At 40.1% G+C, this 17,910-nt stretch overlaps 1 protein-coding gene across 1 annotated transcript in view; it reads right to left on the reverse strand.

Annotated features, from left to right (window-relative positions):
* The window catches only part of LOC119409176 (RNA-binding protein with multiple splicing), a 61,384-nt gene that overhangs the window by 31,718 nt on the left and 11,756 nt on the right, over positions 1–17,910 (reverse strand). The window contains exons 2-3 of the mRNA XM_037676040.1: positions 8,336–8,413; positions 6,646–6,684 (exon numbers count right to left, since the gene is read on the reverse strand). Coding sequence (XP_037531968.1) covers positions 6,646–6,684; positions 8,336–8,413 — 117 coding nt within the window. The remainder of the gene's footprint in view (positions 1–6,645; positions 6,685–8,335; positions 8,414–17,910) is intronic.

A 17,910-nucleotide genomic window follows, 5' to 3' on the forward strand; every position in this document is an offset into this window, starting at 1 on the left:
ACATTATAGGAGCAGTAGAAGCAAGCAGGGCGATGAAAGGGTGGGGAGGGGGGGGGGGGGGGGGGGGGGGGCTGGACAAGGATAAACATAGTCGAGAAAAAAAACGAACGGGATAAGGAAAAGACACATACAGTACGTTGAAGAAATGCACGTCACCTGCAGCATTTTAGGCCAGTTTTAAACAAATCCTCCAACGTTACGAAGTGATCGCATGATCCGTCAGCACTTGGAGCATGTGTTGTGAATTACTCTCAGCTACTACCACCCCAAACTTTAGCTCCGTATCTGGAAAATTCACCGAGGTACAGCCATGTCTGTGTGGGCTAAGATCGATTAGCTGTGGCAGCCATCTTGAACTGGGTTGACTCCAAAAGCTAACTGGTTGTAGACGACCATCCAGTGATTACTTCCTGAGAGTTTTATTAAAATCTGTGCTCTGATTCATGAGATATTTTGCTAACAGACAAACAACGTTGGCTGGTTGGTTGTTGGTTGGCTGCGTCAGCCATCTTGAACTGGTTGAATCCAAAAGTAATCGGGTGTAATTTTATAGCCAGTATCTAACAAAGTTAAGTCAGGTCCTCTGGACGGATGCAAAAAAGTAAAAAAAAATAAATAAATTGTTGAAATGTTGTGTCTTTAATCCAAAGGACTTCGTCAGTCTGAGGAGCTGCAATAAGCTCAGTTTCATAAATAGCACCTTCTCAAAGTGGGTCAACCAGTTTGTTGTTGACATTCAAAACTAGCTGTTCACATCAAAGTTCATGCTCAATAATCCTGGTAAAAAAATCAAGCAATATTAAGTCAGGTTTTCTGGATGGTTTCTTTTTTTGTTGAGACGTTTCATCCTTCATCCAAAGGACTTCATCAGTCCGAGGAGCCACAAAAAACTCAGTCTCACAAGCAGCACACTCACATAGTGGACCAACCAGTTTGCTGGTGATACGATGATTTCTGGGAAGATGACCAGAAAGAAACCGTGCAGATGACCTGACTGAACTTTGTTGGATTACCTGGATTATTGCGCATGAACTTTGATGTTTTGAACCACTTTGGCTATGGCTGCCTCAGAGGAGTCGATGGGGGAGAGGGCGGGTCCCAGAAACCATCTTTTCACCATCAAACTGGTTGGCCCACTATGAGTTTGCTGCTTGTGGGATTGAGTTTATTGTGGCTCCTCAGACTGATGAAGTCCTTTGGATGGTGGACAAAACATCTCAACAAAAAAAGAAACCGTCCAGATAACCTGACTTAATGTTGTTAGCCAGTACCCTGATGGCCACTTGCTATTCACAGAGGGCTGAGTGTATAGTCAGTAATTACTCCCTGAAAGGTTCATTGAAATCTGTTCTGTGGTTCACAAGATATTTTGCTAACAGACAGGCAAAGTTGATTCCAACAGGTAACGGCAAAGCTTTAAGCACAGATCTCAGACAATCAGTTACCGCTCAGAGGAAAAGTTGAGGATCATCCTCAGCTACTACCACACCTAATGTTAGCACAAAAGCTATAACGTCGACATCGTTGCGTTAGTTGAGATCGCTTTGCAGTGGCGGCCATCTTGAATCAATTTGACTCTGAAAGCCAACAAGTTGTAGCTCTTTATCCGGTGAATAATTCCCGAGATATTTTGCTAACGGGGCAGACAAGCAAACACTCAAGCGTAAACTTTGTCTATTTACATAAGAAAGGTTAGAGTGAAGAACAAACAAATAAACGCTGAGAGGAAGAAGAAGAAGAAGGTTTTTAGGACCCTCGGACAGGCTTGTCAGCGCAGTATTTTTTCTTCACGTCTTTTTTTTTTTTTCTTTTACTGGCCTTCGTTTTATATTCTGTTTACAAGACTGTGGAGCCGATACCTGCCATAACAATGGAGCGGGTGAGGAAGCAAAACGAACGGCTGAAGGCGCGGCTGTCATAAATCTGCCTGCACGTACGAACCAAAAAAATACAGCGTAAGAAAATAAAAAATGTAGCGCGTGTTTTGATGGGACGTCTACATGTTGCTCCCACGGGTTCATGATGGAGTTGGGGGTTGTGGGAATTTTGAATAGAGGAAGGGGAAGACAAGGAGAAACACATAAAAGAAAGAAAGTGAAGACATCACGTAGGGGGGAGTAATGGGAATATAAATAGAAAAGAGTCTAAGATCTGGCTGCTGCTATATATGGCGATGGCTGAGAGTTCTCTGACCGGTGTTTGTGGGGGGACGGGGTGTGGGGGTGGCAATCGATTGATTTATGTGGCCGTTGTCATTGACAGTCAGGAGAAGCAACAACAAAAGCACGAGCGCTCCTGGACAGTCACTCTGCGACTCCTGACTGAGCACATGCATTAGCCGACATTTGTCATGTTGAAGATGACATTTATTGAGGAGGGGCTAACAGATGCCGCCTTTCAGCCGAGCTGGTTCAAGGGCTCGTTTGGAGACAGATATTTCTTTTTCTTTGCCCACATCATTGCCAAAGAATGGTTCTAAAAAGACCCTGTCTAGACTACATTATACACGCACCGTCTCAGTTTATTAAAAATATAAGCTCTATTCATTCTACGTTCTAGGATTGCGCCGCTCAAGGTGGATGCATGTTGGAGCAGCTCTGTTACTTTCATTCTGAGATTTTGCTTTTAGAAACTTTAATTCCTCTTTTTCTCTATGTAAATCACATTTTTTGGACGATTGTCTCCTCTGGTATCGGATGCTGAGCAGCTGGAAGGATTTTTACTGAAACTTTTTTAGTTTTGGACATTTGTTATGATATGTAACCATGGCAACAAGGCAGTTTTCTACAACCAATAGCAGCTGATTAACATCTCAAAAGCTCAAATAATATCTCAACTACAGCCCCAAATCTCAAATGAGTTGAAAAGAATGTTCTGTGGATGCATTCTCATCTACCTGCCAGCTGTGCTCGAGTGCCTGACCACTGAGATCCTGGAACTAGCAGGAAACACGGCTCACGACAGCGGAAGGACAGGATCTTCCCTCTGCATCTTGGCTGTCCCCAGAGACGAGGAGTTCGGCAGACTGCTGGGAGGAGCGGCCATCGCTCTGGGAGGAGTTCAGCCCAGCATTTGGACGGTCCTACAGCCCGGGGGAACTGAGAGGCAAGCCGAGTCTGGGTGGACGAATCGGACGGCATCTGCAGCCAGTTTCTTAGGATCCACTGTGGGATGGACCTTTACAACAGATCCTTCCTGTCTACAGCCATCAGTATCTATAACATCTCTTAATGAAATGAGGATAACGAGTTACAACAATTAATTTCCCTCTGGCATTAATAAAGTATTTTTGAATTGAAAAAAAAAGAAGCTGAAATAAGCATACGGCACCACTAGGTGGCGATAGTGTCCACATTGACGACATACACAGAAGAACCTGATTCACTTGGCTAAAGAGTCTTTCCCCCCAAAAAAACTGCAGCTCTTCTTATTTTTTCTTTGATTTTTTTTTTCTTCTTTTGGCTGCTCCCTTCTTCAGGGGTCGCCACAGCAAACTAACTCACACAAAGACTTGGGAATTATTTTCACACCGGATGCCCTTCCTGACACAACCACAGACTGCCGAGCTACCACAGCCCTCTGTGTGGAGCAGAGAGCTGCTATCTAGGACAACCAAGGAGCAGATGGTGGAGTTAAGGACCTTGCTCAAGGGCTCAGAGTTGGACGAATAAGGGTATAAGTCTAAGTGATATATATATATATATATATATATATATAAATATATATATATATATATATATATATATATATAGCACTTAGATGCTATATATATATATATATATATATATATATATGTTATATGTTATCATTGTATGTTCCCATACAATGACGAAATTAGTTGTTTGCATTTAACCAATCATACCTGGGATACGTCCAGGTGGAGTAGTGGGCAGCTATTAAGAACCCGGGGAGCAATTAAAGATTGGGTGTCTTTAGGTCTGTCGCAATAAACAATAAATCAATTAATCGCATGTTGAGTGAAAATTATCGACCTCATTTTCATTTACCGGCTTTATCGTTTCTTCGTGTCTCTCTCTTTCTACTGAAGACACGGCTCAACTCTGGTGCTCTCCACTGACCCCTTCCTTAATCTTTTCTCTTTAAAATCTGTTTTAACTGTCCAAAATTGTGTTTTTGGATCATTAAAAGCACCTAAGCTGAAAAGCTAAGCTACAATCTAAGCTAACAGGCCGACCTCGGGAATAAACCTCCACCTTGTCGAGCTCCAAAATTCACGGTTAAAACCCGTGCCTTCGTGTTAAAAGTTGTTTTTCTTTGCAAAAAGAAGCTGAGAACTTATTTACTGATATTTTAATTAAGCTTTGTGTGAAAAATGCTATGCTAAAGAGCTCAAATCACCGAGCATCTGCCATGTCACAATGTCAGCCCATGTCACGTCAAGGGCCCTCCCTCCCATAATTCTTAAAGAGACACGCTGCTCAACTATCCATCCTTTGGTTCAAACAGTCTTATACTGCCATCAGGTGGTCAAAATATGTACTACACTCCAAACAAATCAACATTTCTTCTAAAATTTGACAATTAATTATTGTTAAATTATTATTAAATTATTTTTCCTTTGATACCGTTTGATTGTGTCAGTGGGTACTGTTAGTTGGAAAATTGCAAAGTCTCAATGGTCATTTTTGAGGCTATGTTTTGTTTATCGTATTTTTTCAGGTTTAAAAAGAACTCTCAAAAAACAACAAATCAGTGCAAAAGAATGCTAAATTAGCTAATAATAAACCTCTACACTTCCGCACAACATCATTGTTCAGTTTTATGCTGAATGAAACATTTGGTGGAGAAAGCTCTACATTTACTTGGCCTGTCTACGTTCCAACCCTCACCTACGGTTATGAGGTTTATAGATCATGACCCGAATGAATGAGATCCTGGATACAATCGGTTGAAATGAGCCTTAGAGATAGGGTGAGGAGCTCCGTTATCGAGGGGAACTCAGAGTAGAGCTGCTGCTCTATCAGATCAAAAGGAGTCAATTGAGATGGTTAAGGCATCTGATTAGGATACGTCCTGGACATCTCTCTTTGGAAGTTTTCCAGGCATGTCCCACGGGGATGTGACCCCGGGGCAGACCCAGAACTCGTTGGAGGGATCTCTAGCCTGGTAACACATTGGGATCTCTGGAGGGGGATGGCTGGGTTTCTCTTCTGGACTTGTTGCCTCTGCAACCAGACTACAGATAAGCGGTAGAAGATGGAGATGAGACAACACTTGAGTTACTAGACCGTATAAATACCAACAATAGTTTGGTTGAGAAAACAGTGACAGTGTCATGGTTTAATATTTGTCGATGTAGCGTTCTTTCACTCCAGTATGACATTGTTGAGTTATAAGCCTAAAATAACAGTATAAAGTAGGCCCTCGTTTGGCTAGCCATTAGCCTAGCCTAAGACTTGTGGTCTTTTTTCTAGCTCCGCACTCTGTGACTGATTTCACGACCAATGAGCTACTATTGATCAGTATTTGACAAAACCTCTATTCAAAATCAACTAGGCTGCCCATTTTTTTCAAAATATTCTTCTTTTGTACTTCAAAAGTCAATACTCTCCAAGTTATCACCACCTACTGGTGCAACATGGAAGTTGTAATGTTTTACAGGAGTTTCTTCCCACCTGTACGAAGCCATTTTAACAATTTATTATGTACAGGAAGGTGTCTGAGGCCTTACAGTCTAAACTTTGAGATACTGTGTGAAGGTTATGAAAGCTTTTCAACTGGAACGACAATTTAGCGCAATAAACGTATAGAGAGAAAATGACCATTTAATAATTATTTAGGTAAAACAGCATTTTTGTTAGAACAAAGCTTAAAAGGGTGATTATTTTATCTTTTTTTTTTTTTAGCTGGATCTAGTCTTAATGCTGCAAAAAAAATACAACTTTAGTTTAAAGGTTTATTCCTGAGAACAATAAATCTACATTGATAGAAGCCCTACACCTTGCAATGTCTTCATGGAACAGTGTACCATGTTTAATAAGAATACAGACACAAGTGCCTAGCTCTGGATAGACTTCATGTTCAGTCCAGCTCCACTGGAAGCAAAAATCCAAACTCTTGTCAAAACGCTTTGCTTTGACACCTTAAAATTCTTGTCCTTGCACATCCTCTCACGTCCCACCAGAGCTGACAGCGACTACAAGCGCTCTATCCCATTGCCAAAGGCAAGTTGGTGCAGTATGTTTCCCCTCCCTCCAGGAAACCTTCATTCCCCCTGTTAAAAGCTACTTCCTGACAGAAAGGGGCCCAATCCCTCACCGTCAAAACACCAATACCACCAAGTCGTAAAAGCAGGTGTGCGTTTTGTACCCGTGTCTGTGTTGTCCGCACAGCTTTTAATAAAAACTATTACAAAATAAGCACTGGATGTACCTCAACAACTAATTAACTTGTGGAATCAATTTAGATCAAGATGGCCACCACAGCTAATCAAACTTATACCAAAAAAGCTATGGCTTACAAATACTGTGCTGAAATCTGGTGTGGTAGTAGCCGAGAGTCATCCCCAACACATACTTTTGAGCACTAACAGTGCAGGATCGTTGTTTAAAACTTTGGCACGCAAGGCAGCAGGCTGTGTGTTCGTGCTAGTTTCGATTGCATTGTTTGTGACATGTCACATACCTGTTTAGAGGTCAGTTTTATCAAGGATCCTTCATAGCCCTGAGTTTAAAAGAAACAAGATGTTAGAAAGCATGTTTACAGCCAAAAAGTGTGTACTCCCTGCGGTAAGTTTGGTACAAAGACTAAATTAGGTTGTTATCGTGGTTCATAGAGCTCTTACGTGGACCAAATGGACTGTAGAGTCGCGTTTTAGCCGATTAATCAAGAGTTACTGCATTTCCACAGTCATGATAAGAACCATTTACTTGGAGCACTGAGTGTTGTCTAAGAGACGAACAACATGCTTTGCAAATTATTCATTATTCACTTGAACAGCGCTGCTCTTCTGCCATTAGGGTGCATTATTCTCTGGTGGCGAGCCAAGGAAGCTCGCAAACATCCACGTTCGTTCAGCTAGGGTAGAAATCTCAGAGCAAAAGTGGAGTTTATATATCTTTGTTTTTTGAGAAGCCAGAAGTTGAGACGTTTGCCAATTCAGCATTCATATGACACGTTTCTCCAGTTTGCAGTCAAACAGCTTCCACAAACTTTGGGGTATTTTAACCGTTTGAACGTAGAAACGTTCGGCTCGATCAGAAAAAGCCTGCTGTGATTTCTAGTATTTGTAACTTTTATATACTTTTTGAATTATACTTTGTTAAACAATGAGATAGTATTGTTCTCTAAAGTCCATGTCATCATACTTTCTCTAGTTTTATCTCCTTATGCTCTTTTTAACGTTTAGCTAGTTTAGCTTTTACCTATATGTTCTACTAAATATAGCTTTTAGCTACCGCTTTTATGATATTTTATTTATGATTGGACAAAATTTATTTTTTGCTACCTTTGTGCTAATTTTAACATTAATCTAAACCTGGGCTTATTTTTCTTTCAGTCACTTTTTTTGCTCATTTTACCTTTTAACTACAGTTTTTGTAATAGTAATTTTAGCTAGTTGTGCTATTATTAGCTACTGTTTTTCAAATATTAAACTTCTATCTACAATTGCACTAATTTTCTCTTAGCTAGAGTTTTGCTTATTTCAGATTTTTTGACACCGTTATTTCCCTATCAGCTTCGGTTTAGCTAATTTAGCTTGTACATATTATTTTTACTAATTTTTGGCTCCAATCTTTCAAACCTTAGCTTTTAGCTTTGCTTTTGCTAATTTTAGCTTTCGCATACCGTTTTGCTATTATTAGCGGTTAAATACAGTTGTTCTAAGTGTAATTTAGTTTGGCTAATATTGCTTATTTTAGATCTTTGCTACTGTTCTGTTTATTTATTTTATAACTTTGCTTATACAAATATTAGCCCATAGATACTGTTTTGCTAATTTTAGCTTTTAGCTACAATCTTTCTAACCTTGTCATTTAGCTTTCACATCCTGTTTTGTGGATTTTTGGTTCTGCTCTGCTTGTTTTTTAACGTCAATAGCAAAGTTACAAATTCATTCTTTAACTAATTTCAGCAAGGTCTTGCAGCACTTGCAGAAAATGCATTTTCTCGCTTTTTATTTCATTTTATTTCCAGGAGAAACAAGCTGAAGCTGTGATTGGACCTCGGCTTCGGGAGCACAGACCCTTGAACCGCCCGGCAGAGTTTCCATTGCCGTTTATTTCATCACCATTAATGGAGGTCTCATTGTCTGCTGGGAAGAAAGTGGCTAAAAATAGCTTGCAGTCCATCAGCTCAAAACATACAAACATACCTTAAATGGTCTGAAGAGGAGATACAGCTCCCGGGGTTTGATGTCCAGAGGTAGGCCGCTGACAAACAGCGTTCGGACCTGAGGACAAAAAGAGAGAGACCGTGTATTTTTCATTAAGTTATTAAAAACACTATATTTTCTTTGAGTCTGACAGGTGAGATTATGAAAAAAGGATGATGAGCATGAGTAAAACAGTCACTCTGGTTCCTCTTAAGGAGTCTTTTCAAGCGCAGACAGTTCAGAAAACACAGCTTTGTGTTCTCGTGTAATCCGCAGCTTGCTGCGTTTTATGGCCGATCCTCCCTTGAAGTTCGAGCCTCTGTTTTACATTTGAACTTTTCAACTCGCAGCTTGAGCTGGCGTTGCCGGGGAATTCTAATGGAACTGTACGTGTTAGCTGCGGTGGACGTGATGGATAAATACGACTGGGAGTCGAGGAGAGTGCAGAGGACCAGCAGAGGGAGGGCTGCCAAAGTGCTTTTGGGCAAAGAAAGTGCTGTTGTGTAGTGCTATGTGTGCTGATGAAGAGGAAATTAATGCAGAGGGCAGGTAAAGAGAGTTCATTTGAATAAAGTTTATTAAAAAAAAACTGTACAAAGAGTTACTTTTTAACTCTTAGCATTAAATGTGAAGATTAAAAAGTGCAAAACCTTCCACGAAGTTACAAAGTACAGTGAAAAACAAGTTCAGAGAAAGAGATTTGAGAAAGCGGTGCTTCGGAACATTCGAAGTGGGGTTCTACGGAGAGGATATGAATCATTAATATCTTACCTGTTGCAGATAGTTCTATGAACAATCCCAGTTTGGAAAAATTGTTTAATTCTAACCAGATTGACAAGCTAGCTGCTGATCGAGGCAAAGACCAAAGTGGATTGCTGTCGTCTTAAAACAACTTTAAGCTCAAGTGTTTACAAATGTACGTAAATGGAGATGTTTAACAACCCATTAAAATGCACCATAATGCAGGAAATCGCATTTACTTTATTCAAAAATTTCTGGGGGAGGAGCCACGGATCCCCTCCCCCCTCCAGCTAGCCCTCCCACTATTTGCTGTCCGGCATCGATCAGTTAACAAATTAAGCCCTAGAAATAACTTTATACCAATTAGACTGAACATCACTTCAAAGATGAATGGAATATTTGTTTCAACAAGTTAATGAGCTTAGCCAAAAATTCTTCTTTTTAATTTTTTAATAAATTGGGTCAAAAAAAAAGTTTTGATTATTTTAACTGTACATTTACAATTACAAAAAGAAGTCCCGTTGCCTGGTATTGTTTGGGAAAAACATCTAAAATACTTGAATAATGTAGAATAATGTAACACGGTAAAATTTTGAATTAAAGAAAAAAAATACATGCTGTGAATTTTTTTAAAGAAACAGAATAAAATTGAAAAAAAAAAAAGTTGAAATTGGGATCGGCCTCAAAAATGCAATCAGTGAATCACCTAATGTTTAGTATGTCTTTCTTTGCACATCAGTCGTATACTTTCACTGCAGCTTACGTGTCTAAAAAACAATAACAGATGAAATATTTAGTGTTTTCAAATTTAGCTCGATCATATTTCAAGAAAAATTTACTCTGCCGAAACTGAACTCATCAAGTGAATTTTACAAGAATCAGTTGCAGTAGTCCCTCGCTACTTCGCGGTTCATTTTTCACGGACTCGTTCTATCGCGGTTTTTCAAAGTAACATTGGCCATGACACACAATTGGCTGATTGATGGATGAGGCGCACGATCGGCATGGGATTTTTATTTAAAATAAATTATTTTAAATTATTTAGCACCTGCTGCAACTGTGTACAGCCCACGGCTGCAGGAGAATCTTCCTCATGCAGCGTGTCATATCGCTGCTCTGCAGCGGAGAAGTGGGCGTGGCCGAGAGCGGTGACAGAGTGCAGCTGGAGGCAGAGAGCTGAAATCATGACATGCTGTGCTCTATTAGAGCGTTTAGAGCAAGGGCGTCAGAAGCATCCGCAATGTAGGGGGGACACAATGATGTGTGCAGGTGTGTGCGCGCGCGTGCACGCAAAATAAGTGTACACTAATGTAAAAAAAAAAGGCAACATTTCACCTAGATTTCCTTTAATTCCACACATTTAAAACATGTTTCTCACCAAGTTTGTGTAAATTCAGCCGTGGGTTTTAGAGACATTTTAACTTGAGCACACTTTAATACAGAGCGTCAGATCTGCACTACTTGTGTTTATAGAGAAATAAAAAACATCACCACTAGACTTTACTTGTGTTCAACACTCCTCATCTAAAGGATGTTTCTCACGAAGCTTGAGGACAATAAGGTGTGGGGTTTTAAAGAAATTTCAACTTTAATGCACCTGAACACACAGCGTCTCTTACACCTGCAGCGTATTACAGCGTCACAGTTACTACTAAGCTAAGATGCTACAGACATAGCGCTGCTCTCAAGCATCCTCCTAACATGAATATATGTTTATGATCAACCCCCCCGGTCAACAACTGCCCAGACTAAGCTCGCTAAACTGACGAGTGAGCAACACAGAGGTGTCTCCATCTCCTGCACCTGTGCGCGTTTTCTGCCGAAGCAGGAGTCTCAGCAGCTGCTGCCTGCACAGTTTCTGCTCTGTGTGTAGAGGTGGAGGTAACCTGGAAAACCTGGAGTGGAGTTTTAGTAGCTTGAGTATTCTCCTATTAATCAAGTGGAATGGATTTGTTCACAAAGAAAGAGAAACTGTGCTGCCTGAACTAATGTTTTATAGTAAAAGTGTGTGTGTGTGTGTGTGTGTGTGTGGGGGGGGGGGGGTCCAAATGAACTTTTTTTTTAATGTGGGGGGGACTTGTCCCCTTCACATATAATGGTTGCAATGCCTATGGTTTAGAGTTTAGAAACATTATTTAGAATATTGCAAGAGTGTGGGGAAAAAAACCCATTATATATACACACACACACTAAAAAAAACTACTACTTACTACTTGTATTACTATTCCTACTTCGTGGTTTTTCCCTTATCGCGAGGCTTCAGGATACGGCTCCCCCGTGATAAACAAGGGACTACTGTAGTCCTAATTTTTTTATTTTGTACATAAAAAAAATTAAGAGCTGTACAATGGACCCTTTGAGTTTAAAAAAAAAACTAGTGGAATTCATGCTAGTATTCTAGTATCATTGAGTCCATGTTCTGCTTCTACAGTGTACAAATACATAGTGTATGCATCCCTACCGACTGGCTATGGTGGCTTTTCTTCTTCTGATGTTAGACAATATAACTGCTCACCACAGACTCATGTTCAATACACCGTACTATAATTGTTTAGCGTATATCTTAGACGGTTTCTTTTTTATACTTTAGCTATTTTTGGGTGTAACTGGGACCTTGAGTACACAATTGCGCTCCACCTTATGTACCACATGTGATGCGAATGACAATAAAGAACTTTGAAAAAGAAAATCTGCATGATGTCATATCTTATTCTGAGAATTCCAAATCAGCCAAAAGTTGAATGGCCTGGACAAAGATCTTGTAATACTTGTACTGTGACCTCAGCACTGCGGTGATGAAAAGATTATGTGAGATGCTGTCTAGTGATGTGTGTCAAATTTCATTCAATTATCTTGAGCGGATCAGAAGTTATGGCCCGGACAAGAGAAAGTTCATGTACGTATGGAAGTACGGAGAGACACTATACCATAATACATACATCTTTCGATTGGCGTATAAAAAAAAAAAAAAACATAAAAAATTGGAATCAAACTACAAAAACTGCAACCAGTCTAACTTTGCACAAGAGAACTCAAGATCAGCCCACAGCTGAAATCGGTGTCAATTATTGTAGCTCTTAATTTATTTTGCACGTTACAAGCGTCAACAAGTCGTTGGACGGACAGCGCAGCCTCCACGTCTAAAACCAGTGGAGCAGCAGTTGTTCATGCAGACCCATTAACACCAGCGGCAGCATTTACTAAACAGACATGGCAGCGCTACAAAAGCACAGGTGCTGAGAGGTCCAGTCCTACTCCTGAGTGCAGATCTGGTTACGTTCTGTAGGCAGAGAAACAGGAAATTCTATTAGCTGCATGTAATTGTAGATGTGTGTGTGCGCGTCTAATAAAGGGTCAGCTCAGGACACATACATTTCTCACAACAAACAAAACCGATTGCATGCGTTTCCCCATTATTTTTTTTCCACCCTTTCTTCTAAGCATGTTTTACTGAAACAATAATTATAAATCTAAAATAATTGAATCATTTTGGCAATCTTGATACGTCAGTAGGTACTAATCAGATCAAAGTGTGTGCATCTGCCGTAACTTTAAAAGCTCCGTGCTACAAATCAGCATCAACAACATCCCAGCGTAACGAAGTAATCTGATTTAACGTTAAGGTTGAGTTTAGAATTAAACTAAGTATGGGATTACACCGAGTGGGTTTCAAGCTCCCACATTTATTAGAGAGTGGAGTCACAACTCAGGGGACAAAAGAAGCACTCGGCTAACGCTACTCCTCGTTCCCACATGTAACCCGAGACACACACCGTCAAAATCCAAAGGCAGAGCAACACACAAACAAAGGAGCTTAGCAACTGGGGGAGCAAGAGCCAAGGCCAGCGCCAAAACACTCATCCAGGCGAAGAAAAGAAAGATCCTCTCGCCAAATTTTCCCATTTGTACCTATCTTTGGAAAGGGTCCTCAATGACAGATTTGAGATAGTTATTATAATCTGCCCACTGGTTCATGGGATATTTTGCTAACAGATGCACAAAAAGAGGCGGCAGGCAATAAAGAGTGGCAGACGCAAACAAAAGAACTAAAACTTCAGTTTTGTGACTTGTGTATAACAGGAAGTGTGGTTTTTTTTTAACTCTCAGTTGGTGTGTTTAGGTGAATACACTGTTTATTCAAGGTAAAGGTTCCAATGTTGGACTCACAAAGTACTGTTTATACAACAGATACAACGGACGGATCACTTGTGTCAGATTTACTGCGTTTGCCTAAAAGCCAAAGTCGACAATAGCGTAATTGCACCTTTAACAGGAAGCTGGCATGGAGATTAAGAAACCCTTAGTCATCCAACCCTCCCTTTTTGTCAGACAATCTGAGGTTTCATCCTTAAATCAAACTCGTGTCTTTGGTTGTAGACTCTTGAGAGCCGGGTGCACAGCACAAGTTCAGACATACTACAGCGCTCAGAACAATGGGACATTCTTGGCAGTGTCGGACCTCATTCCTGAGACTTCCTGACGTCAGCTGTTGTGAAATACGATCGTTTTCATGCATGTCCGGTGTGGAGCTGACTGCATGCGCCCGTTACAGGATGACTCACGACAAATGTGTCAACAGTTTTCCCACCGCAGACATCTGCTGTTGATTACAGTATCAGTGCTTTGCGTTGCTATCAGTCCACAATGAAAAGGCAGAGTTGTGGAGACAATGTTAGGGCTTCATGAACATCAAGACAAACCAGCTCCTACCATTTTACTGGGTTTGCTTTACTGGCTTCTCATGAGTCACATCCCTACATTACATAGCACTGAGTGGCCAGGTTCAAGCCTTTGAATCATTGACCATTTATGGAGAGCACACACTCCCAACGCACAGGCAGACTTCGATCAAAAACAGCAGCTGCTACCTGCAAGGAGCCAGCTGAAGGCTTCACGGCTGGCATACCAGTGCAGTTCCCTGGCAACGCCTTCACAGTGCGTGGTAAAGTGCGTAGCCCCGGGGCCAAAAACATCACATCCTATTAAGGCCACTTCTGCAGCAAGATCCTGGGGGATCCGTGCACCTCTAATCAGAGATCCTTGACTCTAGAAGCACCAGATGAGGTCATCACCCTATTGATTCTCTATCATTGCACCTTCCAGGTTTTCTTGTACTAGTCTACTGATGGAGACTGAAGGGTAGAGGCCATTCACACAAAATACACCACAGTGAATTGTTGTCCTAAGAGGAAAAATCCAGTTATCATAACACAGTTTTTCCAATTTTCTATGGCCAATGCCAATCTTTAGAAAATAGGGCAGCTAATTGTCAATATACCACATTATATTTTGCTAATACAATGTGTATTATACACGTAACAAAAATACAATGTAAAAAATGCTGGTTAAGATTCTTAGTCGTCTATGGCATGGCAATGCTAGTAGGGTTACACACACGTAGCTGGCTTTCTTTACTTTTTTAGAATACTTTGCTTGTTATTCAAGGAGATAGCTCAATAGAAAATGGACAGTGCATCATTTAAAAGTTTATAATACGTACCGATAACCTAACTCCTAAGTAAACCACTCTCCTATCTGAGGTATGTTGAGGTCTGGTCCACATGAGAAATGTTTTAGTCACGTACATGTTGGTGTGACCGGGTCGGGATGATTCAACAAAAATATCAACCATCGGTGGAGTCTAATGGTAGTGGGGAGGGATTTAAATTACATTTTTTTTATATATTTTTATATATTCTATGTTTTTTTCCATTTCTCTAAATCCCACTCAGGGTTGCAGGAAGTTGGCACTCATTTTTCCCCAGGTTATTTTATATAATAAATGTAAATGTATGGTCTGTTTTTGTATATCAAGTAGGGAGGGGCGATATTACCAAAAAGTCATATTGTAATAGTATGGAGCTTTATCCCATAAAATACCTTCTTCAGTAATTGTTATTTAGTTTACTTCAACACCATAACCTTTGACAAGAGAGACTTTTAACAAGTTGGTCTCATGAGTGGGAGTGAGCAGTGATGCAGTAGAAGGGCCGGAAAAAATGCTTAACTTCTATCGAATTAGATGCAGATAATACAAAATGGCCATTAAAATTCTACTAAATATTAGCAGTTTTTGATCTAACATGAAGGAAAGCCTATGATATATCAGATATACACAATATTTTATACACTTGTATGTATTTTCATAAATAGAGGAAAAAATTACTTTAAAAGTTGACTGATTTTTTCCACAGTACAGAGTGGCTGTCTTACTCATTAGCTCTAAAATAACTTGGTCCTATTTGACAGTTTGTTTTGTCTGAAATGAATGGCGTGACCTTGTTCCAATGTGAAAATATTACCGTGCATTTTCATCTCCCTTCATGCGCGTAGGACAACCGAGTTAATAGACAGGAGTCCTTTAAGCTAAATAAGACAGGACAAAGCTTTACCCTTGAAAAGAATGTGCAATAACCTCTCGTAGCATGCGTGTGCAACAATACGGCAACCTACTGCGCGTGAAATGAAATAAATAAACTGAAAGCTTTAAAGGAATGTACCTGTGCACCTTCCAGACTCATTGCTTTGGAATCCTTATTGTTTGTGGCAGGTTAAGAATCAAAGTTTGCCTGATAAACCCATGAGATCTCAAGGCGAGTTGAGTTATCTTGCATCAGTCGAGCGCCGCGTTATTAAAAACAGTCTAACCGACCCTCCACCCCTTCCTTGAGATGTCACTGCTCAGCGTTGGCATCGCGATCCATCATCCTCACAGGCTTTTTCTTCTCTTATTCATCATCCTCCACGTCAGAGAGTGTGAGGAGTGAGAAACCGCAGGCCCAAGAAGTGTCACGCAACCATAAACGGATGGCTCGGTCTCTGTCTGCTAATCGCCCAGCGGGTCAAGTTTCACGTCTGAGGTCAGAGGTCGCAGGTTAGACCCGAGGTTGTTGAGTGGGGCAGAGTTTAACTGTGAGACTGAGCGCACTCCAGGCGATAAACTCCAAGAGATTTTTTTCTTTTCCTCTTACCCTTACAAGTACTCCTGCCTAACAATTAGAGCTCTGTAAGAGTCTGTAAATGTTCCAACAGGTTAACCTTTAAAGGACATTTACCGGTAAAACAAACGACCTGGTAGGTGTGCTTTTTACTGTTTGTTCTTCTCCCTTGCTATTTATATTTTTCCTGCCTTCACAAGGGTTTCTATTGTTTTTTTAATCTGACATATGCCAGATAATCTGATCTACTAATACCACACGTGTACTCCGTTTTTAGCGTCAACCTTTTTTTTTTTTCCCAGCAGAAAGCTACCGCCCAAAGGTGTTGTGTAAAACTCTTTCACAGACTGTCAGCCACACATCAGTTCATCTTCTTGACTGTCAGCTTTGAGTTCATCAAAACTGGTCATCTCTTCTTTTCTGTCACCCAACCGTGACTGGAGCTAAAATTCCACAGAGCTCAATAATTGACCTTAAAAAAATATCATTTTTAAAGGTTCACTTATTTGATAAAACAATGAGACAATGAAAATATTGTAGGCCGTTTAGTTTTTATAATAAAAATAAAAAACACACGGATGTATTAATTTTATTTATGCTGCAATGCATTCTGGGTAAATTACATAGACGGGCTGCTCTGGTGCATTCATAGTCAACGTTAATTTTGGACATTATCCGATGATCGGCCCTTAAATATGAACCAAAGCACGTTGCCAGAGAAAAATGGAAAAATTACTTAGCTTTAACGTTAGCTACAAAGCTAACATATTAGCATGCTCATATTAGCTCCAAAGATAATAGCTTTATCTCCAGAGCTAGATATATATGACGTTAGCTCCAGCCATATACGGTATACTTACAGAGTTAATATGACGTTAGCTTAGGAGCTACTTTAAATTATGCTAGCTTGGGAGTTAATTTATTTGATGGATAGGAGCTAATATATGGCCTTAGCTCCGGAACTAATATGTAACCAAAAAGTCAAACCCAGTTTTTATCAGTTGTGTCTAATAGCCTAAGCAAAATCTTACATTCCTCTTAAAGACCTCAAAACTCTTAAGCCTTCATCACCACCAGACTGGATTATTGCAACTCATATCGGTTTGGAACAATTGTCTCTCCATTGCCTGCAGTTAGTTCAGAATGCTGCTATATCTTTTAACAGGAACCAGAAGACATGACCACATCACTCCCGTTTTGGATGATTTACACTGTTCCTTTTCGTATTGATTTTAAGATTCTTTTACTGACTATTAAAGTTTTAAATGGCATGGCACCCAGTTATTTAATGGATCTTTTACACTTTTACAACCCAAACAGAGCAGTGAGATCCTCCTTTCAGATGCTTTTAGTGCAGCCGAGGGCTAAATTAAAGCATAGAGGGGATCGGGCTTTTGCTGTGGCAGCCCCCAGACTCTGGAACTCCCTGCACATTGATATTTATTCTGCGGAGTCTGTCCAGCTTTTTAAAATACGCCTAAAATGTCACTTTTTTTACAATGGCTTTTAATTCAAGTTTGGTTTGAGTTTCAACTGAATCTTTTTGGTGTGCTATTTTCTTGTTTTAGTTTGTTCTTAGCCTATTATACTTGTGGTTTATAATGTTTGATCTTTCATAATTTTATTGCTAGATTTCCTGTTTGTGAAGCACTTGTTCACATTCTTGTTTTTAAATGTGCTATATAAATAAAATTGACATTAACATTTATGATGTTAGCACAAGAGCTAATAGCATTACCTCCAGAGCTAATATAGCTATATGACGCTAGCCCGGGAGCTAATATATTTATGGCGTTAGCTCTGGAGATAATAGCATTGCCTCCAGAGCTAGCTCAGGAGCTAATATGATGCTAGCTCAGGAGCTAATAAATATGACGCTAGCTCAGGAGCTAATAA

Source organism: Nematolebias whitei, chromosome 1 (genome assembly GCF_014905685.2).
Source record: "Nematolebias whitei isolate Nwh7 chromosome 1, NemWhi1, whole genome shotgun sequence".
Lineage (NCBI taxonomy): Eukaryota > Metazoa > Chordata > Actinopteri > Cyprinodontiformes > Rivulidae > Nematolebias > Nematolebias whitei.